Source organism: Diospyros lotus, chromosome 12, assembly GCF_014633365.1.
Source record: "Diospyros lotus cultivar Yz01 chromosome 12, ASM1463336v1, whole genome shotgun sequence".
Classification (NCBI taxonomy): domain Eukaryota; kingdom Viridiplantae; phylum Streptophyta; class Magnoliopsida; order Ericales; family Ebenaceae; genus Diospyros; species Diospyros lotus.
Window position 1 is genome coordinate 35,915,972 of NC_068349.1, and position 26,854 is coordinate 35,942,825.

General features: G+C 34.0%; 3 protein-coding genes across 3 annotated transcripts in view; 1 reads left to right on the forward strand and 2 right to left on the reverse strand.

Annotated features, from left to right (window-relative positions):
* Positions 1-1,754: 1,754 nt before the first annotated feature.
* LOC127813857 (fasciclin-like arabinogalactan protein 8) lies at positions 1,755-3,438 on the reverse strand. Its single transcript, XM_052354949.1, has one exon. It carries the CDS (start codon positions 3,212-3,214, stop codon positions 1,955-1,957), a length of 1,260 nt encoding a protein of 419 aa, XP_052210909.1. The 5' UTR covers positions 3,215-3,438; the 3' UTR covers positions 1,755-1,954.
* A 7,096-nt stretch (positions 3,439-10,534) lies between these two features.
* Positions 10,535-13,599, reverse strand: LOC127787140 (serine/threonine-protein kinase Aurora-3). The gene is made up of 6 exons (XM_052315027.1): positions 13,421-13,599; positions 12,503-12,745; positions 12,079-12,174; positions 11,180-11,394; positions 11,010-11,082; positions 10,535-10,907 (listed from the first exon to the last, which is right to left on the reverse strand). Exons 1-6 carry the CDS (start codon positions 13,547-13,549, stop codon positions 10,794-10,796), a joined length of 870 nt encoding a protein of 289 aa, XP_052170987.1. The 5' UTR covers positions 13,550-13,599; the 3' UTR covers positions 10,535-10,793.
* Positions 13,600-19,487: 5,888 nt separating this feature from the next.
* LOC127814148 (calcium-dependent lipid-binding protein) overlaps positions 19,488-26,854 on the forward strand; it is a 30,864-nt gene continuing 23,497 nt past the window's right edge. Inside the window, exons 1-4 of the mRNA XM_052355432.1 lie at positions 19,488-19,739; positions 19,827-19,956; positions 22,907-23,008; positions 24,433-24,483. Coding sequence (XP_052211392.1) covers positions 19,852-19,956; positions 22,907-23,008; positions 24,433-24,483 — 258 coding nt within the window. The 5' untranslated portion in view covers positions 19,488-19,739; positions 19,827-19,851. The remainder of the gene's footprint in view (positions 19,740-19,826; positions 19,957-22,906; positions 23,009-24,432; positions 24,484-26,854) is intronic.

The window sequence follows — 26,854 nt, forward strand, 5'->3', positions numbered from 1 at the left end:
GACATATATATATATATATATATATAATATGGCCTACTCATTATCCTGGCTATCCAATAATTATCAAGGCTAGGCAAAGATGATGATGGGGTGGGTGGGTGCAACAATTTTTTTTTTTATATATATATAATCACCATCAAACTTTATAATTTCTATTAAGATTATATTGAAATTAAACTTATTAATGTAAATTTGATGAATTTATCCTTCTTATGTTAAATATACTAAGTTTTTTTTTTTTTACGTAACGTTTATTAAAATATCAAAGTTTAAATGTTAAATTTACTTGAAAATATAAGTATAGATATATAATTAAAACAACGAAAAATTGATGTAATCTCATGAATTTAGTAAAAAATATAAATTCACAAGCAAAAACTCCAATCACGATGAATCTTACTATACATGGTAATGTGTATATAATGTAACTTGTAGTAAAGTTTTAGGTCACAAATTAAGTGATTTAGTCATGATAAGTTAGAATTCACACTAATAGATCGTGGGTTCAATTTCTTGTCCCGTATAATGTGACAAAATTATCGTGACCACAATTTTTTAAAAATTATGACATTTAATATATGAATGGATTGATGAGTCTTCTAGGCCAATCACATAAATTTTCTCATTACAAGGTGGACTCATCAATCATCATGATAATGCCACCACACATCAGACCACATTATTTTCATTTTCAAATTTCAACTTTTCAAGAGGCCCATCCATGTACCGCAAACAAGCACTTGTTTGTGAGTGCAATTTTGTTCACCCTCAAAAACGGGGGTGATGGTCTCCCTCACAATTTATGTGAGGGTGAAAAAGCAACGGAACGGCATTTAATATTTTCATGCCGTTCCGTTGTTTTTAAATTTAATATTTTTAAATTTAAAAACAAAGGGGGTGAACAAAATCGTACTCCTTGTTTGTGGGTATAAATTTAATATTTTTTTATTGGTTCGAGAAAAATATTAGAGAACATATTGAATTAATATTTTTTAGGATAAATTATATGAAATCCCTTGCACTTAGGGTCATGTGTAACTTATCTCATGTGCTTTCGATTGTATCAAAAAATCTCCTTGTACTTTTAAAATGTTGCAATCAGCTATAATTTGTTATTTTTTTACATAATTTTGTACAATAATCTATATACAAAATACATAATTCTACATATATAATTTTAATATATCAAAAAATACAAAATTTTGCATTAATCAACCAATAAATTGCATAAAATTATGTAAAAAAATAATAAATTATGGTTGATTACAACATTTTGAAAGTGCAGGGGAGTTTTTTGATATAATCGAAAGCACAGGAATAAGTTGAACATTACCCTAAGTGTAAGGGGTTTCATATAATTTACCTTATTTTTTATATAGTAATTTAAAATTTTTATTTTAATTATATCTATTAACTTATATTTTTAATTAATTCAACTCTTAAATTTTTATGTATAAAAAAATATGTCACACTCTATTTATCTCATAATATAAAAATTAAATTAATTTAATAATATAATTAAAATAACATAAAATTTGAATTATTATATAAAAAAATTAAAATATAAAATTTAAATTAATTTAAAAATTAAATTTAAATGTGTAATTAAAATAAAAAGGCCACCATTAAACAAGTGGGGCCCAGCGCCACTTCTCTCCACGTGGCTTACCTGTCAAATCCTGCAACTCTAACGGATCTCTATCTTTTAATATTTAATTTAATAGTAATTAAATTCAGAAATGAAGGGCACTCTATTTCACATTAATTGAAAATCCATAAATGAAAGAAAAATATAAACACTCACTCAGGCATAATAAATAAATTAAAAATGAATGTCCAGAGGGTAACCGACGCCCAAATTAAAAACCGAATAATAATAACTCGCAGAATAATAAACAAGGCCGAAAAGGAAATCAACGAAAACGTCGTCGTGGAGGGGAAGCCAAATTACGTCTTAGGACAAGAAGATGGAGATAATTACGGACCCTGACACTGTCAGTATTGCGTTCAATAATGCGGCCGGAGAGGCGGGGGATTTCTCCGACTCCGACGTGGTGTTTTCGGAGTGGCTAGTAGGTGCTCCGGCTGGAGATTTTTCAGGTGACTCGGTCGGTGGCGCTGGTGGAGAGTCAATCGAAGCCGGGGCATCCGCGGGGCTCGGGGCCGAAGCTTCCGGTGCCGGAGCGGGAGAGGTCACGGGCTCCGGGGCCGGTGCAGGAGACGGAGATTTCCCGAACAACTCGGCCGGAAGGAGGACATTGTCGACGGTGAAAATGCAGAGCGGCGTGGAGTCGACGACGGTGCTGGCGACTCTGGACGAGTCGACGCCGGTCTTGAGCGTGACGTCGTCGCCGGCTGTCGAGACCTTCAAGTCGAACTTCCCGGCGCCGTTCGTGGCCAGCGTGCTGATCGGATCCGTCGTCGTCTTCAGCGTTCCCTTCGGCGAGTAGCTAGCGACGGCGTGGTACTGCAGCAGCGACACCAACTCGGCGTTGGTGAGCTTACTCAGATCCGGCACATCTGCCGCCTTAAAAGCCTCATCCGACGGCGCAAACAGCGTGAGCCCCTTCTCCGCCGCCGTCTGGTACACCTTCAACACTCCAGTCTTCACAATCAACGACACAAACGTCTTGCATCCAGCCTTCTCCAACGCGCCAGTAATGTTCACGTCGGAAGCCGACGGAGCCGGCGCCGTCAGAACCCCCGGCGCGATGATCGGCTGGCTGATCTCAATCACCGAAATGTTGTACGGAATCTTCTTGACCTCCTTGGTGTAGGTCGAGTCGAGAGGGGAGCCTGGAATGGCGGAGCCGAAACCGACCTTGCCGCCTTTCAAGTCGGTGATGTTGACGGAGCCGATGTTGCCGGGGGCGTTGCCGGTGGTCTGGAAGAGCGTGGTGGAGGTGGTGGAGCCGTCGGAGATCTGGTGGAGCTTGCCGGCGTCGAAGTAGTCGAGGAGGATGTGAAGGCTGAGAGCCTTCTTGATGACCGGGAGGGGGTGCTTGGCGGCGAGGGCGGACATCTCACCGTTGTTCAGAGCAAGGATAGTGATGGTCTCGCGAGTGTTGATCTCGTCGGCGAGCCTCGTCTGGGAGAGGTAGGAGTTGAAGAGGCTGTACTCCGGGAAGCCGTCGAGAATGTCGGTGATGTTGTGGGCATCGGAGACGGCGAGACAAACCGCGACGAAAACCAAGAGGCGGCGCATTGCACCCATCGGCGTACGGTAGCACAACCTGGAAGCGCAGAGAGAGGGAAGGGGAGACTAGAGAAGAGTCAGAGACTGGTGGAAGACGAGAAGAAAGTAGGGGTGAGATATAACTGGAGACCAGAGAGTGCTGGGATTTAACTAGGGTTAAGAGGAGAGGGTGTTAAGTGTTAACCATGGTTAGGGGTAGAGGCCACCAGATGACGATGCCCAATGCCATGTGAGGAGAGGAGGGGCTTTGGGACAGGACAGTGGAGAGTGAGAGAGAGTGTGCGGTATTCCTTACTTGACACAGCTAATCTCCTAACTAAAAGCGGTTGGTTTATTTTATTCCCATCTTTTGTCCCTTCCTTTCCTTTTTCTTAAATGCTTAAATCCCATCTAATTATGTGATTTAAATCATTATTTTTATAAGTTTCAAATATGCTTCATTTCAAATTAGGGTTTTGGTTTTTTTGAGTTTTAATTAAAGAGAATAACCAATCAATTTTATATCTTAGTTTATCAAATAAGTTATTTTATAGGGTCAGACAGATTGACAAATAGACTTACAGAATGGAAGTTAAAAGACTAAAATACTCTCACCCATATTACATTAGAAAAAGTGCAATTCAATGTGAGCGATGACATTTTAGTCTTTTAACCCTATTTTGTAACCGTCTGTTAATCTATCTGGCTCTCAAAAATTTTCTTTATCGAATTATGAAACCGAAACTCAAATTGATCCATGGTCAATTTTTTCAATAGTCCAAATTATTACCGATTGTCTATATATATATATATAAAAAGTAATTTGAATCAATTATATGTATTTAAAATATATAAAAAATTAAAAAATATATAAAAAATACTCAAATTAAGGAGATTTAAGTAAAATTGTCTTATTGAATCCTTTTGTTTTTAAGTGCTATAGCCTCATAGGCTTTCCTTTTTTTAAGTTCCCAGACCTTTTTTTCAAGCCCTAATTGGAGTGAAAACGAGAAGTGTCCTTCACACTTTCTAAGGGTTTTGCTAGCGAGGTTCTAGTATAGTTAATATATTTTATTTTTAATATTTAAATATTTTTATTGATTACTAAAATTTTAATGTCTACAATTTAATATTTTGTGGTTTAGAAATGTTATACCCACAAATAATTTTTATAAATTGACGTGATATATATAAAATTTATAATAATTTTATTCAAAATTAATAATAATACATAACAATCTGACTAAAAATTAACCATAAATATGCTCACTATTATAAACTATGGATAAAGAAAATTTGGGTTAAATCGAAATGACTGAATCAAACAGGCCAAAATTGACGATCGATTCAATTCAATTTATAGATCAGTTCAGTTCAATTTTTAAATTTAAAATTTTCAATTATTTTAATTAAAAAAAATGAAATAACCAAATAGATCGAAATCTTTATGCTGGAACTATTAATCAATTAAGAAATTATTTTTAATTGAATAATATTATACTTAGTTGAGTAACTAAATGCTTTAATTGAGTAACAATTGTTAGACAATGGTGTTAGTGTTTGTACTCAACTTATCAATCGACTAAGAAAAACTTTCGAATCCAGTAATATTTTTGAATTAGATCTACTTATAAAGATTAATTGAATAAAAATTGTTCTTAATTGAGTAATATTCTTTTTACTTGAAAAATAATTATTTCACTTATTTTTTAAATTACTTATATCTGCTTGCACTTTATTATTTTTATTTTTTAAATTTAAACAACTATTCAGTCAATTCAATTTAATTTAAAAAAAATCAATTTATTTGAGTTAAGCAATTCGATTTGTTCGGTAACCAAATCAATGAATAATTATCCCATAATAACTATTATTAATTTATGATCCACAATGCTATGTTGCCCGGTAGGCAACATAACATTTGCTTGATAGTGAGATGGGCGTGGACTCCATGCACATGGGGCCATGTGAAGGCGCGGGCCCTTTTATTGTCGGACAAATACTATGTTACTTGACAATGGGTAATATAACAAAGCCATATTTATGATATAATTATTATAAATTTATTAATAAATATAATATTTTCGTTCAAAATTATCTGAATTTTTTATAATTTTGGTTAGAGATGAATTCCAGCCTAGAATTTTGTAACGGCTGGTAAAGGGTGGAATCTATGCTCCAAGGCGTAATAATTACACATGTTTCACCCCACGTCCAAGTCACCCACTTACCCTTCAAGAGCCTTTACAAAATTTTAGCTTTTATGTACATCCATACCTTATATAATAATAATATCAAACATATAATTTATAAAGGAAATCGTAAAAACTAACCATATCTTAAATAAAAATTTCGTTTATAACTTCTTTCTTAAAAAAAAAATATTTTAAATCTCTCAAATAAATTAATTACATTCTATAGCCACTTATTCAATTTTAACTTACCAACTAATTTTATAAATATGTCATTTTATTTAAAAGTTTTGATCTTTGCCAAATTACCAACTATAAGGTATAATTAATTTATTTGATGGGTTAAAAATATTTTTTTTAAGGAATAAGTTAAGAATAACTGTGTCCATTTTTTTTTTGGTTTAATTATATAACATGACAAGTGTAACGTATTGTATAAAAATTTCTTATATCATATAATATAAAAGTAATGTGATTTATAAATATAAGTTACTATTCTTTAGGAGCTTCTTTATATGATTTAACACTGTTAATTAAATTGAGCCGTTCAAATAAAATCTTCCACTTTTTAAGCACAGTATCTTACTACTTCGCATATAAACGAGCCATCCCATTCACTGCATGGACTGGCTTTATTGTTATTTTTTTATTATTATTATTATAACCTATTATTGACGTTCTTAACCATCTCGCCCTTAAAATTACATTGAGAAGGTAAATTGATAGATATGCCCGAATGATTAGAGTGGTAGACCTTGACATCACTAATATCACTTCCAAGATTCTCTCTAAAAAAGAATCATTTTGTTTCTCTTAAAAATTAAACATACACTGAGAGCTCCTAGACAAACTTTTAGTCTGTCCCTTTGTCACTCAACTATGCTATTGTTATTTATTGGGGGAAAGACTATTTCTTATGCAGTTCTACTATTGAAATTCAGTACCCTAAAAATGATAGTACTACTAGTAGTTTGGAGCCATTTTTAAGAGCTGTTCTAGAAATCTCTTAAAACTTCAAATTTCATCTAACTAACCCTTAATTTTTTTAAAATTGGTTATGACACGTGTCAAAAGGTAGAAGGTTAAGGGTATCATTGTTGGCCTATAGCCATAGACTTAGCAGCTCTGTGACACTGTCTGTTAAGAGATTTAAAAATGAGGTTACAAACTCGTAGTGTAGATAAAGATAAAAAGTTGCATCTCTACTAACAGTTATAGCTTTTGACAAGGTATTAAGCGTTCAATCTTGAAAATTCTTAATGGGGTCCAATAATTATGACTAATAATTTATGGTGTGTCTTAGTCAATTTTGAAAAATTAAAAATTAATTAAACAAATTTTAAAGTTTAAGAAGTATATCCAAATAAAAATACCAAAGTTACATTGATCTTAAAATTTCAAGTTTTCATTAATATAAAAAAAAAAACAAAGCCAAGGTGTAAAGCATTTAAGCATATCATTGTTAGTCTATAACCATAGACCTAGCGGCTCCGTAAGATTGTCCGTTGAGAGATTTGGGAATGAAGTTACAAACTCATAGTATAAATAAGGATAAAAAATTACGTCTTTACTAACAATTATAAGTTTTAGCACTCAATCTTAAAGATTCTTAACGGGTCCAATAATCATGACTAATAATTTAAGGTGTGTCCTAGTCAATTTTAAAAAATTACAAATTAATTAAATAAATTTTAAAGTTTAAGAAGTATCCAAATAAAAGTACCAAAGTTAGACTGATCTTCAGATTTCAAGTTTTCATCAATATAAAAAAAAAAAAAACAGAGCCAAACAGGGTGTAAAGCATTTAGAGGCAAAGCACATCAAAATTTGGAACTAGTACAGACCATGCATGCAATGTGGGCAATAATAATAGACAATGAAACAAGTTGCAATTCTTAAGTGGGAAGAGTGTTAGGGTTTATATTCCATTTTTATGCCATGGCAACCTAAACTCCAAGAGTGTCGGTGTCCAATCCTGTACAAAAATTTCTATTTATTTCCATCAAGCATCAGCTAGCCCAATCAATTTCATCCCCAAAATATATATGTGTACTCCATTTATACAAAATCAACATACCAAAGAGACCCCATCCATTCTACAATTATAGCTCATTCGAATCTCTGGTGTCACATTCTAACAAAGAGTATAAAATTCAGAATAATATATAATAGAGTAACATTATTATAAATTGACATGTTCCTCATACATTGGGACATGTTTGCTAGATTTATGGATTATTCTCCAGCAAAACATATAATGGCAACAATATTCTTATGAACTCTAAAGAACTATTACAGATTAAAGAGTATAAAATTCGGAAAAATCATAGAGTAAAATGATTATCTATTTGCCCCACCCCCATGAGCTTCTTCTCAATTTCATTGCAGAATTCCTGTTTATTTTTTGATCAAAAAGTTGTTTAACTGAATGTAAAAGTGAACATTTAAGGCCAAATTCACATTTTTTCTTCTTATACTTTTATATATTTTTTGTTAGTACGATTGTATAAACTTATATTTTTGAGTCAATTTAACCTCATGTTTTTATGTTTTTTTTGGTATGATTGTATAAACTTTTTCTTTTTATATATATATATATATATTTTGTGAGTGTGTGATTATTTAAATTTTTTATTATTTTGATTACACCCATATATTTGTATTTTTTAGTCAATTTAGCTCATTGTATTTTGACATTTTTTTTCGTGTGGTAATCTGAACTTTTGTTATTCCAATTGTACCCATGTACCTACATTTTTGAGTTAATTTAACTTTATAATTTGACATGTAAAAGAAAAAAATAATTAAATTAATCCATCTCACTTTATTTTTTTTTTATACATCAAAATATAAGAGTTAAATTTACTCAAAAATGCAGGTACATGAGTCTAATCAAAACAAAAAAAAAAAATTGGATTGTCACATGAGAAAAACATCAAGGTACAAGAGTTAAATTGATTTGAAAATGTAAGTATAAGGGTATAATTGAAACAACGAAAAATTCAAATAACTATATAAAAAAATATGAAAATAAAAAAAGGCAAAAATATGAGTTTCGCCAAATATTTAAGTTAGCTTCTCAAAAGGTTTCACATATTTTAGCATTGGCAATAGGTAAGAGTGCAAATGGTCAGTTTGATCAGAATCCACTAACCAATTAAATTGGATCGAGAAAAAAAAATCGAAATGAACTGACTGATTAATCCGAAAAATTGAACTAATTAATAATCGAAAAAATCGAAGTCAAACCGTATAAAGCGAACAAAACCAATTAGACTGAAGAAACACAAAAAAAAACTAAAGAAAACTGAAGTAATTGGTAGAAAATTCACAAAACCAAAGAAAATGACATCATTTTATAAATATCAAAATAATATTATTTTAAAATTCAGTCGATTTGATTAGTTCAATTCTTTCAACCAAAAAACTAAACCAAAAACTGAACTTTTGAGAAAAATGAATCGAACTGATGTAAGAAAAAAATCAAACCGAACCGACAAAATCAATCGATTAGTTTGATTCAATTCAAATAGTTCAAATAAATCAAACTTTTGCTCTTTAAGCAGGTAAACTACTCAAAGGAAGTTGAGGGCTTTGCCAATGGCTATTTTCTGGAATTAGTATGGTCTGAACTCATACGGTTCCTTTTGTAAAAGACACTGCTATTCCAAAATGTATACCCAAAAATGCTAATAAGTTTATAAATTCGGATATTCTATTGCTTTTAACAAGGAAGGTAGCATTTGATTTAAAGACGTTCGTATATCTAAGCAGCTAAGCAACCCAAAACTTTTGGTTTATTTAGAGGCTAAATATCATAATTAGTCACTTAACTTTGAATTAAGGTATAAAGGACCGTTATATTTTAATTTGTAGTCAAAAGATAATTTAATTTTAATTTAGTATATAATTTTATAATTACCATTAATTATCGTTAAAAGAATCTAATGAAACCTTGATGTGTCTAACAATGTAATGATTAAATAGCAAAAATGGTTCTTTGATAACTTTATTTTATTTTCAGCATTGCTTTTGATTTTATATTTTTTGTCTTGTTTTGTCTTCTTCTAACCTCTCCACCGCCAGCTGGTCTCACCGCCAAATGAACGTCACCAATCATGGGAAGAGGGAGGGAAGTCAATGGGTGAAGAGAGGAGGGTGGAGAAATTAAAAATGAAACACTGGAAATACTATCAATTTCTCTTCTACAAATTTTCAAAAATTTTGAAAGTAAAATGATATAATTAAACGTTTTTTGTTTTCATTTTCAAAATTTTAAAAACAATAACTGGAACCTGAAAAATAGAAGCCGACCAAACAGCCTTAGTAATTATGACTGACTAGGAATTGTGTAATGTGTACTTCGTAGTTCGTATTGCACCTTCAGTGATCAACTTTGCAACCTTGTTTCTCAATCTCGACATAGGAAGACAATACATCTCTATATCTGGCAGTTTGAGTTCTCATAGGTCTTCTTAACTTTTGCATTATTTGTAGTTCATGAAAATTACCCTACTCATCTCTTCAAACTGAAGTATGAATGTAAACTATTGTTTAGCTAAAGGACCTTACAAAAAATAAAGAAATAGATAGGAATGATTGAGGAGTTAAAATTTATGCAGCGAATCCCACATAATGGGATTTAGGCTCGATATGTTGGTATTTTCTTTTCTTTTTTTGTTTATACCTGTGCCTTCTATCCCACCTAGAATTAAATCTAATACTTGAAGTAAGTAATTGCATATATCATTTGGCCAGTGTTGAGGATTATTGAACTTCGGCAATTGATATGAACAAAATTCTGACCTTATGAGCATGCATCTCTAGACTCAGTTCATGAGCAGCTGTTTTCTCCTTGGTTTTCGTATCCTATCTAGATGCTAAATAATGTAGAAGCAGTGCCATATCCATACTTCGCTCTCTACCATCTCCACTCTGTTCTATTGTTCGCATAATACAGATAGTTATCTGCTACTACCTTTCTTCTTTCCTAAGAGGTAGACAATTTATTACAGGCTCAACCATGTTCCTCTCACTTATAGAATACTCAACCAGGATTGCCACAGCATAAACTAATGTATACCTAGTGGTTAAATTCAGTATCCAGTAATTTTCAGTGCGTGAACGCACCAAAATTAGCAATCATTTTGAGATTAAGAACCACGAATCAGTAGTCCACAAAACTACATGTATAAACCAGGAGAGAGGTAGCAGTTGCAAAACTGAAAATACTTGTGTATAATGACTTCTATGTATATTGGCCTTTGCGCAAAGTACAGAACATGATGATGGCTACAGGTAACAAGATGGGACTCTAATGTCACTTTGTTCCATTGCATAGCTGTAGTGGATCTAAAATATAACGGTGCTGATTGCACAGGCCATGGAAGAGTCTGGAGGAAAGAGCCTTCCAAAAAATAATAAAATTAATCAAAGAGCAATTTAGAGCAGGTACCAGTAGGATCAGCATTCTTAATTATCCAAGGGTGCTCCATTATCTTTTGAAGAGAGAGCCTTTTGGATGAGTCCTTCACAAGAAGCTGCAAAATTTTCAGGTAACGTTTTCTAAGTGAATACTTACAGTGCAATCATTCTCTGACTGAAATAACGATGAGAAGATACAGATAAATTAATGAGCTTACCCGGCTAATGAGATTTTTAGCTTCAGCCGAAACTTGAGGGGTGGAAGGGAAGCTGAGGTCCACCTTCATAATCCTGCAATCAAGTCGAAGTTACTTCATTTCTACAATTGATCCTTTTTCTGTTAAATCTGATATGAACACACCTAGTGCAGCAAAAATACATCATTTACCTTCTGAATGTATCAGTTTGGCTCTCAGCTTCAAATGGAGGGACGCCATACAGAAACTCATAACATAGGACACCCAAAGTCCAATTATCAACTGCATAGTCATGAGCTTTGTTCTCCACCATTTCTGGTGCTAGGTAATCAAGAGTTCCACACATGGTGTGCCTCTTGCTTCTGGATTGTACAGACCACCCAAAATCTGCAATCTTTAGACGACCCTGCATTGTTTCATAAAATTTGCTTAACGTTAAAAACTGTTTTATTGCTTGTCTAGACCTAAAAATTAATATGACCTCGGATGACTTCTTAGAATTTGTAAAAATTTATACAAGATAAAATAAGAGAAATTTCTGTATTAGCAAGGTAGCATATATGTCAAAAACAGTTGGTCACCTTTTTGGTAAAGATGCTAGATGAACCCTCTTCCAAAATTAAGGGCACCATTATAACTCAAGATAATGTAGAAGTGGTTAAATCGTGCAAATCAAGATGTTACGACCCATTCCTTCTAGCCTATATGACATTTGCAGGTTTATGGTACAGACTATTCAAAAGTACATCCAGTCAGGGTCAAGAATCTGTCCAAAGCCAATGTTGGACCAATTTGGATCACCTATGCATGCCTTACTGAATTTAAAATAAAATCAGTTGGAAAGGATTTGCAGTTCTTGTTTTCAAAGTGAATATGCAAAAGTACCTAAATAATTGGCCACGTTGACATCGAAGTCATAGAAGAAGTTTCAAGCAGGTTTTATGAAAAATCTAATCATTGTTGACCAAATCTCATTAGCCGGGTAAGCTCATTAAAATTTAAAAATTCACAGTTCCAGCAGAATAAATTAACAGATTCCCTTTCATTGTCCTTTTTTCTCAAATACACTGACATATTACTTTTACAATACCTCATGATCAAGTAACAAATTCTCTGGCTTGATATCCCTGTGAATCACATCCTTCTGGTGACAATACGCCAATGCTTGGGTAAGGCTTGCAATGTACTACAAAATGTTCACAGCCAACAGGTAAAATTCAAAGTTTCTAAACCAAAATTTTCTGAATGTAAAAATAATTCAAATAAAAATAGCACAAAAACTACTTCAATTTGAATAGTGAACTGAAAAAGGACTGAAGTGTATTTCAAAACTTAATTGGTAATTCATATTATAAAGCAGAAAAATAGAACCCAAAAACATAAATCCAGTAGTAAATTTCATCAAAAACAAGGACATAATACAGCAAACATCCCATGTATGTATAAATAGAAACAGGGATTTACAGTGGCATTCTGTTTATCCCATGTATGTATAAATAGAGACAGGGATTTACAGTGGCAGCCTGTTTCTCAGAAAGGTGGCCAGTTTTTCGAAGCTCGCGATAAAGTTCCCCTCGATGAGCATACTCCAAAATCAAGTAGATTCTCTCATCATCATGGAACCAGCCATAGAGCCTGAGCACATTGGGGTGGTGGAGACCGGTCTGAATCTCCATTTCCCTCCTCAGCTGGTGGTGCAACCTGTACTTCTCTATCTGCTCCTTGAATATCACCTTCAGTGCCACTATATACTTGCTCTACATTGAAACAAACCACATTCTCATTCTGATCATTTTCAGTTCTCGTAAATTATATTCAACTGTACTAATTTCAAATTGTTAAAAACAACAGATCGCAATGGAGTGAAAATGCACATATATATAAAGCTAAAATCTCACAACATATTCGCTATGCTCTAAAGCAAACCATGTTGGAAATTTCTTATGATTAACTATTGTCTTAAATTACATTCAAATTTCACACAAAATGGAAAAAGCTGCTAAAAGAAAAGACAAAATCCCTCTGGGCACTTGCTTCGCATCTAAACCGACCACATTCTACAAGTGATACTTTGCAACCATTGTCGTTACATTCAAACTCCAGTTTCCTGGAATTCAACAGATCACAAATCAAACTAAATTGCAGACAGAAAGCAAAACCCCACTTTGTAAGTCCTATTCACCCAGGCAGAGCACATTCAGCACATATAAACTCCAATTCCCTACAAATCGGATCACAAATCGAACTCAATTGCAAGAGAAGCTAAAATCCTACATTGTACTTGCTCTGAGTCCATGGTCCAACAATCCAACAAATCACAATTCGAATTTCGTTTAAATTAACGGGCTAAAATCAAGAGGAGTTGGATAAACAAATGAATTCTCGCAATAATAAATCCTCGTTTCCATGTGGATACAAAAGGCGTTATTCACCTTGGCTTCGCGGGCGAGGTAGACGCGGCCGAATTTGCCCTTGCCAAGGGGTCTTCCGATCTCGAAGTCTTGCAGCGACCATTGCTTTTGAGACTGTTTCTGCTTCTTTGCTTGGATTTCGGCCGCCATTTGGTCGGAGCGGCAACTGAGACGGTGGATGAGAGAGAGAGAGAGAGGGAAATCCCGAGAGTTCAAATTCTGTGAGAGAAAAGAATCCACGCCTTTTAAAAGCCCTAAAATTATTAATTTAGAATATTATAATACATAATATAATTTATAATTTATGTATAGTAATTTTGTTTAAGTTATTCAAAAAGGTTTTCGATGGTATTGGCGACGCAAATATATGGAAGAATCATTAAATTCATTGGTTGAGTTTTTTGAAATTAATTTTATTTAATCATATTTTAATAATAAATATTTGAATATTTATATTAACTGATCTCGTTATTTATATTAGACTATGAAATTGATACATAAAGGGTCGTGCCCTTTGATATGAAAAAAACAATGTGTCGCCAACACAATTTCAGTGACAAGGTGCAACTTTACAAATTAATTTTCTCTTATTATTATCACAATTTTTAATATTTTCTTCCCTCAATCAAGACATTAGTATTGTGTAAGAAATTGCAAAGAGCATCATCAGCAATGGTAAACAAGACCTATAATGCCAAAATGTGATATAATAAGTATAAGAAGTAGCAATGGAGAGTGTAATAAGACAATAGTTTGAAAACCTCAAATGATACTTTTGAATCAAAATTGTCAAATTATGAAATTACAAATTCACCTTATAAAACATACATCTCAAACAAGATATCGTGTTTGTTAAAGGGGTTAAGAATATGAACTATCGTGGGGGATTGTCAAAGTTTGGAGCTATGCTTCTGTTTTTTGACCCCTCCCCCCATCTCTCTCTTTCTTCCCTTGGTTATGTTGCCATCAATGAGTCCCAATGATGCGATCGATAGAGTTTTATAAAAAAACACCACAAGTCATAATGGGGTTCTGGATCATTAGACATCTTAATTGGTAATTGTTATCATTAAACATAGGATAGTTGTATTTTTCTTGATGTGAGATGGTTGATCACGGTACTATCACATGGGTGTCAAGGACAGACATGCACGTTAGTAGTAATCGGACAGGCTTGAGAAAAGAATCCTTCCCAAAGGATTGAACTGCCTAGGGGTTCCTCTGGGAAAAGGTGAGTCTCACGACGAGTTGTCGAAGCAGGTTCTCGACTCGTATGGGGCCTATCCGAGCAAAGCCCCGTGCTTAGTAGGAGATGCTTCGAGGTGATACTCACTCAACCACCACTCCCTTAAGGACATATTGCACCCCCTAGACATAAACATATTGCATTACATCTTATAGGCATATCACATGTGGGATAATATAAACATTATATATATATATATTATGTTGTGGAATATGTTGTTACATAAGGACTTCAGGGTACATCATAAGAGCATAGTATGCTAACACCATATCACAACTCATGCGACCCATTTATATGGTTGTTAATAGCGCATGAATACATCTTATATACACATATGTATATATGTATATGTTATACATTGGTTACAAGAGAGAGAAACAAAGAGAAAGAGAGAGATGGATGGAAACAAGTATTCCCGAGAGATCTCATAGAGAACATCTCCGATAGGTCCCTTGGGAAGAGGTCTCAGCCAAAGACCTTGCTGGAGCTCTCTGGAAGAAGCATTCCTTAGAGATGGCATGCAGCAGAGGATGATGGGCTTTCTGAGGGGCGAGTTGTGGAGAGGTGCGACCACCAACGGGAGGCCAGCCACCGTCGCCGAGAGGTTTGCTACTGTCGAGAGATGTTGCCCCTATATGCATTGTCGAAAGGTCCACCATGGCCGCTTTCGGGAGCTTGTTGCTCATTCTTCGAGAGAAAACAAATGTTTTTTGATATAGCTTGATCTTGCCGAGAGAGAGAGAGAAGTATCGTCAGAAGGGGAAGGATCATCTCCAAGAGAGGAAAATCTCTCGAGGAGAGAGATCGTCAGAGAGAGCTTTCCAAGCCCTCTCTAACTTTGTCTTCTTCCTCCTTTATACCCTTGGCCCCATCTTTGGTTTATTATACTTTTACTCCTCCTAAGTTTGACCAATTGCACTTTGGTCCTCCATATTGGTTATTTAGCTATTTGACCATAGTTTCTTTTTGGAAAACGTGTCCCAGCTCGGGACCCACATTTGGGGTTCGCTTGCCTAGACTTAATGACCAAAATATCCTAGGTGCCTAATGATTGAAATATCCCTAAGTGAACACTCAAGAATTCTATGGCACAACAAAAAGTAATCTAACATAAAACTAATTTGGTTTTCCAACATTTTGATTTATTTTCTCGATTGTTCCCTTAGCACTTTCTTCCAAAAGTTCTATGACATAGCTAATTAGCTTAATTCCTTCACCGAATATTTCTTCCAACGCGTTATTCATCCAAGTCTAACATTAATTTTTATCAAGGATCATATTAAATAATTTGATAAATTGCATTGAGTTCTTTTAAGATTAGGTTTTTGATAATTTTCTTCATTTTCAATAAAAAATATTATTTTATTACATTTTTAAAATTATTTGTCAAAATAACAAGTTGACACTTAGAATCTTAGGCTCTTAATCGGTGACTCTTTAGTGAAAAATAAATGAACTACTGGTTTAACTAACAACTTTTGTATATTTTAAACAAGATCAATTAGTTTCACTAATAGTTTTTTAAAAATTCTAAATTCTAAATCCAAACATGTGGTATTTTGAGAAATAGATTTGAAAATATGGTAAAGTAAGAATCTTTATTAAAAAAATGGTTAATCTATAAAAAATTCAACCTTTTCACTATTTTGTGAAATTATACGAACATTTACTACCACTAAAAGAAAGGTGAAGTAGCAATTTTATTCCCAATAATTTTGTCTAACCTCTCTTTCTCTTTACATTATTTTAGAAAAATTAAAAGAAATTAAGATGTTAATAGTGGTGGTTGTTTCACATGGTAAACAATGACTAGGGATTCAATCAATTCAAATATAGGGGGTTTTACAATGAATCATAGCTCGAGTTCTTTTATAGAATCCCAATAGTTGATGGTTATGATTGTAAATGAGTTAAGTTGCTCGTGAATGATTCAGTGTTTGGTTTGGTAAGAGCTCATTTGTGTTATAAACAGTCGAGATTGAGCAAGACAAAACTTGTTTCAATTCAATTCATAAACAAGCTCGTGAAATAAATATTTTTTATTATTATTTTAATATTTTATTATTTATTCTTTTATTTATGATAAGATGTTTATATTTGTTTGAAAAATGTTATTATATTTGTTTTGAGAGCTTATGCCTATATTTGTTATATTTTTTATTATGTAAAAATAAGTTTTAGTGGTTTTAATTAAAAAAAAAATGATGGCAAGATTGAGCTTAAACTTGTATTGTCATAAGCTTATTTATCATGTTAAATAGGATGGCTAGAGCTCAATCTTGTTTAATATGACAAACAAGTTTTTGGCAAGCGAAGTTAAAGCTCAGTAAATTCTTAATGGGCTCAAGCTCAAACATATTTTTTGAGCTATAACCCAGCAAACCTCGACTCAGTTGCAACCTTATTGATGGTATTTCAATGAAGAAAATAAATTAAAAGGGAAAAAAAATGAGATAAGGGTAAGAATAGATGGAATGGGAAAGATTAAAGAAAAGGATAACGAGAACGTGGTTAGCTTCAACAAAGTCATAGTTGGCGATCCTACATCTAGTCATTACTATCGTGAACCCGACAATGTGTTGGTTACAACCCAACCATTGCTTGCTTGGTGAAGAGATAAATATAGGGTTGCAATCGAGTAGAGCTTCGCTACGTTCGACTTAGCTAGGCAAATTTGAGCTTAGGTTTGAGCTCGGTTAACATAGTCCAAGCTTGAGTTTGGCTCAAGTTCAGGCTTGCCACTAGATTTAAGGCATAAGATTTATGTACATATTCCCCTTTCATCCAAAAATAAATGGAGAAAAAGAAAGATAGAGAAAGAAGTACGTACCGTTTCTTGTGTCTTTTTATCTTGAAATGTTCATCCCTCGTGGCCACACTAGCAAAGTATCGACTGGATAGATTGACCAAAGCAAACAAATTTAAACCAAAAGAAAGCTCAAATAATACAAAAAACAAAGAAATTGTTTTCAATTTCAAATAATTTACTCGTAGTGCAAGCAGTAGTATAGTCATTCTAGGAAGATCTTCATCAACGGGCAAAGACTTCCCTTCGTCTACCTTTTGAAGCTTATCATACACATCATCATCACATGATCAACCCCAACCCATAGTCAAGGACATCACCATAAAGAATGAAAATCTTAAACAAAACTAACGTAAAAGAACAAAAATCGCATGAGTTACAAGTCAAGTTTTATTGACTTCAAGCTTGGGTCGTTAATCTTAATGAACGAATTCTTAATGAGCTGAGTATCGAGTCACTCGTGAAGGGCTCAACTTATTTGCAACACTAGATAAAGAGATTATGAGAGAGGGACATAGAGCAAATATAGTGACGTTGGAGTATTTGATACCTAATAATAAGGGGAGAAATAAAAAGAGATTTAGAACAAAATGAAATGACACTTGGCATAAAATTGAAAGAACACTTGGCATGAAATTGTTCAGAAGGTGTGATTGGTTTATAAATAGATGTTACTAGAATAACACAAAATGCCATTGTTGCATTTATGAACGAATTTAAAGAGGTGGCTTTTGTTTGCGATGGAAGACACTTTTGGAACACTTTTAATAGAAGGGTAAATAGTTAATTTTGAAAGAATTTATTGTCAACCTCTTTCAAATATGAATTTATCTGATTCAAAATGAGCGATTATTAATAAATTATTATATCACTTTATATAAATTTTTTATTTTATATCATTATCTTACATAATTGAGTTATAAAATTGGTCCTATTAAACAAGAGACACACTATTATAAAAAGGGTCATGATCTAAGTATCAAAGAGTGAACAAGAAAAACAAACACAAAAATAAAAAAAAAATGATTATCTTGCCATATAATTTATTCATGTTTTATTTTTATCCATTTATTTACACCATTTAAATATTCATTACTTTTTTTACTTTTCTTGACTACTAAAATTTAAGTATGAAAATGTCTTTTTCAACAAACATTAGGGTCGGTCAGGGGTACACGACATTTCGGTTAAATTGAAATAATTGAACCAAATCGATATAAATTGTTAGTTAAGTTTAGTTCAACTTATAGGTCGATTTAGCATAGTTTTTAAGTTTGACAATTTTAGTTATTTTAGTTTAATTTAGTCTCCGTATTGAAAAATACTGAAATAATTAAACCAATCGAAATGTCAAAAATAATGTCATTTTTTTGATTGATTAAGTTTTTTTTTTTCGATTTGTTTGGTTAGAGCATTTATTTGGTTGGTTCAATTTAGTTTTTGACATAAATTTAATCCATTTAATTTGAGCAATTTGGTTAGCTCACTTTAGGGTCAACCATCCAATTATTTTGTAAATTGTCTTTTCATGCAACATTATCTATACTTTAAAATAATTAATTTCTCAAAATCTCCATTAAAAATATTTTACAGTCAAAAATCTTTTTTTTTTGAAATAAAGCTCAAGAAAAAATGTAATAAAAAAATATGGTGAACAGTCTTTAAAGATAATGGTTAAATGATAATAAATTTATATTATTTTTAGATAATGTATATTTATTATATTATATTTTAATATTTAAATAATTTTAGTATTAATTAAATTATATTGTATTTATTATCAATTAATAAAATTATTTAAATATTAAAAATAAAATATTAAAAATATACTTTATTAAAAATAAAATACATATATTACTATTTAACTCTTACCAGCGTCTAATGGACGAAAAGGGATAAGAATGGTGAATTTATCCGTTACGTCGTGTTTGTTTCTTTCCTTTTTAGGAAACTATCGTCTCGAACGTGAAACCTATCTAAAACTTCCTCAAACTCACCGTTAAATGTCCATTTTTGAAGAGCTGTCGGGAACGACGTGGAAGATGTGAAATTACGCAAAACTTGAGGGGGCACATCTGGGAAACCCTTGGTTGAAACGGCCACAAGAAGAAAGACAGAGAGAGAGGAGAGAGAAATCTGGGAATTCAATGCGGTGTAGTTGGATGGACTGGCCTACAGCCGACTTTTAATTATCAAAACTCTGTGGAGAGAATGCCAAGAGCTCGAAGACACAGATAAGATTGATCCCTTTGACGGAACGGATAATTTGATTAAAAAATCTGATCAGTGTAAGAGGTTCTTCATGCGGAGACTTGATGTTGTTTAGTTTTGATGATTTTATGGTTTTTAGGTTGCGAATTTTGGTATTTTGACAGGGGGTCGGGCCGAAATCGGGTCAGGATGGGATTGATTTCTGGGATTCTGATGGGGACGATCTTCGGGATCGCATTAATGGCGGGTTGGCGGCGCATGATGATCCATCGGAGCAACAAGCGCGTCGCTAAGGTTAGGGCATTTTGCAATTCAGTGTGATTTTATCGGAATTTGATCCGTTGGGGGTTTTGGGTTCGGTTTGTAATTGGAACAGTCACCGTCAGCCTTATGCACAGTTAGAATTGTGGAAATGCTCAATGAATTAGGGCACGAGGCCTTGGTGTTGTGGTCAAGGTTACTCTCTGCAAGTTTGTTCGTGGTTGGTTGGTTCTTAGAGGGTTTAGAAATCTCTGCTTAAAAGGTGGTTGAAGTTGGAAGTCAAATTACTGCCCCATTTTGTAACTATTTTATTTGTATACACAAGTAATGTAAGGGTTTTTGGTTGATAAGTGAATATAAGTATCATTTACTTAAGAAAGTATATGGAAAGTGGTATATAAACAGTGTTTATGCGCACAACACGTATTCTGAACTCTTGATACTTCTTCAAATTAAGTGCCTAAAGGTGGCATCTTTTTCTGGGAATGGGAGAAACATAAAAAATTTCCATTCTGGATAGAATTCTGTACAGCTAGAAGTACTCTAGAGTATACAGGTTAGCATGCCCAAATATGCATATTTGTTTGTTTTTTAGTACCATTAGCTTTGATAACTGTGGATATCATTTTTGAAAGCAAGTTGGCTTTTATGATTGCAAGACACCCCATCTCTTCCAAACTGAAAAACTACCCAGTGGGATTATGGCTTGCTGTGATGTTGTGTTGTTTTTGTAGTTGTGAGGACTAAGACTTACTAATTCATGATTTTCCAAGGATGCACCCTGCTATGATGTTTTTCTTTCACACTAGGTCAATTATTTTTGTCCTCGACTTCCATAACAAAAAATTAAGAAGGAAGGATGATAAAAAGTGAATCTCGAGAATAAAATGGTGGCAAACAACAGATTATTTTCAAGAAAAAAGTGTGATAGATGGGATCGGATTGTAAAAGTGAGGCAAAATGTAATTTGAAATGAGATTGCAGTTATAATTTGAAATAAAACAAAAGTTGTTCTAGCAGAGTTGAAAGGAAATAAATCATAAGAAGTCGTGGTGGTGGAGGCATAAGAATGAATCAAGATTAAGAAAACTTGCTACAAGACTTTGCAAGTTTGCATATATGCCTTAATGAGAAAAATTTAAAGATGTACATATGAACTAAAAAAAAAAAAATACTAAGGCTGTTAGTATGCGCGGAAGCACAAGGGGCAGGTAGGCCACTCCCCCCACCCCACCAGTGCTAGCACACCCCCTTTATATATGTCTGTACATATAGTTATATAGGTTATTAGTTCTTAAAACATTGTACTTGCCCCTATATGAGGTACAAGTAAATATCTGTGTGTCCCCCATATGTTTCCCATTACCAAAAACTTTTTTCCTCCTTTCTTTTTAACCTTAATTACAAATCTTGTCCTATTAGGCTTCAACTTTCTCACTTTCCCCACATATGTTGAAGAAATTGCAGAAACCTGTAGTATAGATTCAATTATAGATGATTTTGCTTCTCAAGAAGAGTGCAGAGTACAATTTAAGTAAATAAATGTTAGAAAACTGGTACTGCTATTGCTAGAAAACCAGCACAGTAACAAGCATTAGAGAAAACCAAAATTGAATCTAGTGTCAAATCTCTTGCTAAGAGGCATGATGACGCTTCTTGAAGATAGTTAGAGCCTCCCACTGTGCAAGGGATCTGACAACTCTATCTCCAGGATTCAACTTAGCTTGAATTTGATCCCATTCCCTCACAGTTTTGCACTAACCGATTGGAACTAAGTATGTCTCAACCTCTTATCTAGATGCCCAATATGTAATAATTTATGCAGATATTTTCTTTATGAATGTTTTAATAAAACAAGTCCTTTGGACTTGTTAACTTATGTCTTTTAGGATACCTTCTTAATTTCTAAATGTCTTTTGGAGTTCTTAATTAATGTATAACTTCTCCAGTTAATGTATGTCTTTTGGATGGACAAGCCTATTGGGTTCCATCTCATTAATTTAATGTACTTAATTAAAATCATTTTCCAACAATAAATATGATATTTTAAGACACAGACATGTTGTGAACCATTAAATATGACTTGTATTGGTTAATATTCAAAATGAGATGAATTTACTGTTTTAAAATGTACTTGAGGTAAATGGAATTTGGAGTGAAGATGAGATTTCATCTCTTATCCATGTTAAAGTATTTAAAATTTTCTTTGGTATAAAATATGAGCTCCTTTTCTTTCAAATGTTGTTAAAACCAGAAGAGCCAGTAAGGGTGCACATACCCCATGTATTACCCCTTGTCATATATGGTGAACATGGGTAGACAATGGGGAACATAAGAGTTAAATTGAAACAGGAGTAGGTATAAGTCTCTCTCTCGCTTGCTCGCATGTATAGAGTTTGATCCACTTTGATGTCTCCTGTCCTTTTAGGTGACAAAAAAATGCAAAATGGAAAAGAAAATGTGATGTTTAACTGTAGTTATGCAGTTAAACATCACTTGTTTTCTTGATAAAAAAACAGTAGTTATGCAGACAAATTATTAACAAATAGATAAAGAGATACAGGTAATTCTAGAGGCTTGAAAAAGATTATTGGACAAACTCCCTGAAATGGATAGTATAAAGCCTCCTCTGAATTGCTGAAGAGTCTTAGCTCATCTTTATCTCAAAAAGGTCATCCTCCATAATCACTGGGTGGAATGTCTACTCCAATATACATGTAAGCAAATGATGGTGAATGATTGTTTTGCACCCTGACAATATGAAATAAAAGAGAGGTTATGACGGCATGAAAAATAAGAGTGGAGTATTTAGTGAATAATGTTCAGAATCTTCAGATATAAATCAGAATTCAAGATTTTTTTTTTCTCTGATCATTGCCTTACTAAGATTATTTTGATTGCTGAACCATGCTTCTATTAAAACATTGTGCTCAAGCTTTGCATGCCATTGTGTTCTCATTCATTTTATATATTTCTCTGATAGGCTGTTGATATCAAATTTCTTGGGTCCCTCAGCAGAGATGATCTGAAGAAAATTTGTGGTGAAAACTTTCCTGAATGGATTTCTTTCCCTGTCTTTGAACAGGTTTGGACATTTTGAAGTTCTGAATGGGAGCCTTTTTGTATTCAGTTCGTTCAGTTACTTTATTTGTGCTATCGTTAATCCTGAACTCTTAAATCTTTGGATATTAGTTGAATCAATACAACATGATGTGGACCACCTTTGCTTATATTTGCATTGCCCTTAAGAGGCAGCTTATTTGTAATATTCTGGCACTTCTATAATCTTGGGACTTCATGACTAGATGAATAGATTAAGAAGTTTGTGATAATGTTTCTAATATAATTGTGAGAGAAAATTTAACAAAAGTACTCGTGAACAGTGCTGCATACAAGATAGAAGAAACTCAAATTGAATGGCATGCTAACAAAATTATATCAATTGAAATTTGGAATTGCATGTGATTTTGAGTGTCTGACTAGGGTATAAGATATATGATGTGGTGGACGAATGAAAGAAAGAAAGCTCTTTTTTTATTTACCAAAGAAGGGACATGACCATCTCCATCATAGCAATAAACAAATTATTGATTTTTTGGGTAATCTTTGAGTATTTTTATTTTTTTCTAAAATTGTTGGTTGAATTTGTTGTTATCTTTTCTTTACAACCTTGTTTTGGAGAGGGTTAGTAATGGAATAGAAGGGAAAAGAGTGGAACAAAATGTAGAATTTTTTCTTGTTGTGTGGTGGAGTAGGGGATGGAGCGTAATGTAAAATGTTTTCTCTTTGTTTGGGAGAGTAGTGGAAATGGATGGAATCATAGAATGTTGAAAAACAAATGACAGTTATACCCTCTTAATAGATATTCAATTAGATGAGATTAGCCTATATTCCATTTTATGCTTTTTCTGCCATGAACGAGAGGTGTCATGAAATCTTATTTCTTAATGGATGGAACGGAAGAACTTTAGCATAGAGAAGAGAGAAGAGCATTGAGAAGGTGTTTAGGAACATGGATAAGGAGATTGATTATGTGGATGAGCTCACACTTAGTAGCAACAGTAAGGCTATTCCTTTATGACCGAAGGCCATGAGTCTGAGTTTTCAAAACAGATTCTTTGCAAAAAAGTAAGGGGAAGACTGCATACAAATACAACCCTCCCTCAAGCCTCGCAAAACCGGTGGGCCTTGTGTGCTGGGGGAGCAGGGAGTATAATCATTCTGCAACAGGCAAAGAGATAAGATCAGAGAAGGGAACACTGAGAATCTCCCAAGCACAGGGCACACTAGAAATGTTTTTGTGATTCAAATTTGAAATGAGTTGTGTTGCTCTCTTCTTTCTTCTTTGGTATACTTTTTTAACTAGTGGACTAGTCAGTTTAAAAGTTCTATTGAAATGGTTTTGAATGTTGCATGCTGCATGACATCATTTTAAGGTTTCTGGATGTTTATAGTTCTATGAACATGTCAGTGTTGGACTGGTCTTATATTTTTGGCTTCCTCTTTCAGGTAAAATGGCTGAACAAGCAATTGAGCAAGCTGTGGCCATTTGTTGCAGATGTAATATTCTTAACTTATTTCCTGTATCACACAAAGAAGATATTGATGAATTATTAGCTGCATGTTTTTATCTATCACTTTTGAGATACGCTTCTTGATTGCACTAACAAACCTTGCAGTTCTTCATGGAGTTTGATCAATTGCAGAGGTCAATTGCATTACCTCTGCCACTGTATTGCACCTGTCCAATGACTCCAATCCCATGCATTCACTGAACAATTGTATCTATAACTAAATGTGGAAGTATGATAGTACTTCTGGTAATCTCATATCACACATCTTGCATTTCCCTCCTTTGTTATGCCCTCATGATTTAGGTAAAGGGTTATTCTATCCCTCTAGGTTGATAGCTAGAGACGCCGAGACAGTTTCTTCCTTTTTATGTTTTTGGAGTTTGTAAAGGAAGTCTTATAGGCCATGCATGCAATTAATTTCTGATTTAACCAAGTTCAACATTTCTGAAAAAAGATGAAACTTTATTAGACGGCATAATCAATATTCAGATGATCTGTTATTATCTTTTAGCTTTTTATTTCATGCATCAAATTAATAACTCTTGGTGACAAGATTTGATAAACCTCAGCAAGAAGGATGTTAGAGTGAGTGCCAAGTTTGTTAAAGAAGGGGAAAAGAATACTTGGAACTGACCTAATTATGATCCATCTTTCATAGAGGTACATTTCTGATAGCCACATGACACACATTTTTGATCATGGCTGAAGCCCACGAAAGAAGACATGCTGTGTTGGTTAACCCATAAACTACCCTGCTTATTCTGATTTTTGTAATCCGATGGTCATCTAAATTATTGATTTTAGAGGTGCCTTTGGGGAAATCGTGTAAAGTTTGGCATGATGCACGTCTGTATGTCAAATGGAAGATCTTACTGTCTTGAGTAAATTGATGCATGGAAGTCTTTCATCTTGTTATTTGAAATATGATCTATTCCATTATAATTTGTGCTTTCTTTATGCTGCTAACTGTTGCCATGTTTGTTTAGGTGGTAAATTCCACGTGACACCCTTGAGGTTTGGTGAAATGGTAGTGACTGTCCTTGTGTGTTCCAAAATAGCAAAAACCTCCCTTACCATCAACAAAGCATGGGAATTGACCATTTTGACCCTGTATTTAAACTCTCTGATCTCTCTCCTCTATGTGAGGTCTCTCTATCCTCCCCCCCCCTAGCTCTCTCTTTCTCTCTCCTCTCCTCCCCAACGATGATGAACCCCCTACCTCCCCCCCTTCCCTCCTTTTGATAGTAGAAGTGTTTGTGATGTGATCTTCTTGAACCCCACTATGTCTGCAGTGGTGGTAGGGTACAAAGAAAACCAATTTGTTCCCTATTGATTGTTGGCACGGTGGGTTTAGTCAGTAAAGAGATGGATCGTGGTGGGGTAACTCTCTCTGCTGTTGACTCCCCCCCCAACACCCCCCCCCCCCCCAAAAAAAAAAAAAAAAAAAAACACACACACACAGACACACACACGCACACTTCTCTCATCTGGGTTCCAGTCAAAACCCAACATCATAGCCATGTGGGATTCAACTGGAACCTAATGTCCATGATGGGTTCTGATTGGAATCCAGATGGCTGGGTTCAAAAGGAGGGAGAGAGAGAGAGAGAGAGAGAGAGAGAGAGAGGCAACCATGGGTTTTTGATGATTTTTTGGCAGTTAGGTGGAGAGGGGAGAGAGATAAAGGTGGGAGAAAAATTGAGGTAGTTTGGTCATTTTAGAAATTTTAATGGCAGTAACTAATGATGTGGGAAAGTTTTGCATGGTCATGAAAGTTAAGGCTAGTCGGTGTTATTTTTGAATACACAAGGGTGTTTAGTGCATTTTTATTAGACCTCAAGGGTGCTGTGTGGAATTTACCCTTGTTTAGGCTGGCAATTGTGTGATACCCTGACCCTTTTAATATATGCATGGTGATTATTTAAATATCTAATAGAGGTCATTTAGATACCTAAGGGGGTATTGGGATTCATTTTGGAAATGTGATCATTCTTTCAAAAACAAAAACATCTAGCCAAAATGACAAAATTGGGCCGAGATTTGGAGAGGCACTTCATATAAGATCATGATGAATGTCAAATTGAGTAGGTTGAGATTAGGGGTCTGTGATATGTGAGAAGTGTATTTTTCTGCAGTTGATGAGACACTTCGTTTTACATGGCACCTGCTGTAGGGCCCAAAATTCAAGGTAGGTCAAATGGTGGAATTTTGTGACAAAATTTGATGTGAGATTAGTGAACTCAATATAATGAATGAGAAGTTTTCAGACTTGAGAAAGACTCTCCCTGTAATACCCCAGTCTTTTGTGTGTTAACTTCTCACAAACAGAAAATTAAATGTTTGGTTAGGAGAAATTT

Bases quoted from the DNA above. Each gene is read 5' to 3' on its own strand.
- LOC127813857 (XM_052354949.1), bottom strand. From the start codon at position 3,214: ATGGGTGCAATGCGCCGCCTCTTGGTTTTCGTCGCGGTTTGTCTCGCC.
- LOC127787140 (XM_052315027.1), bottom strand. From the start codon at position 13,549: ATGGCGGCCGAAATCCAAGCAAAGAAGCAGAAACAGTCTCAAAAGCAA. The intron at 12,746-13,420 runs GTGAATAACGCC...GTTTCAATGTAG, and splicing joins ACCTCGCCCGCGAAGCCAAG to AGCAAGTATATAGTGGCACT. The intron at 10,908-11,009 runs GTAAGCTCATTA...AAAATTTTGCAG, and splicing joins CTAAAAATCTCATTAGCCGG to CTTCTTGTGAAGGACTCATC.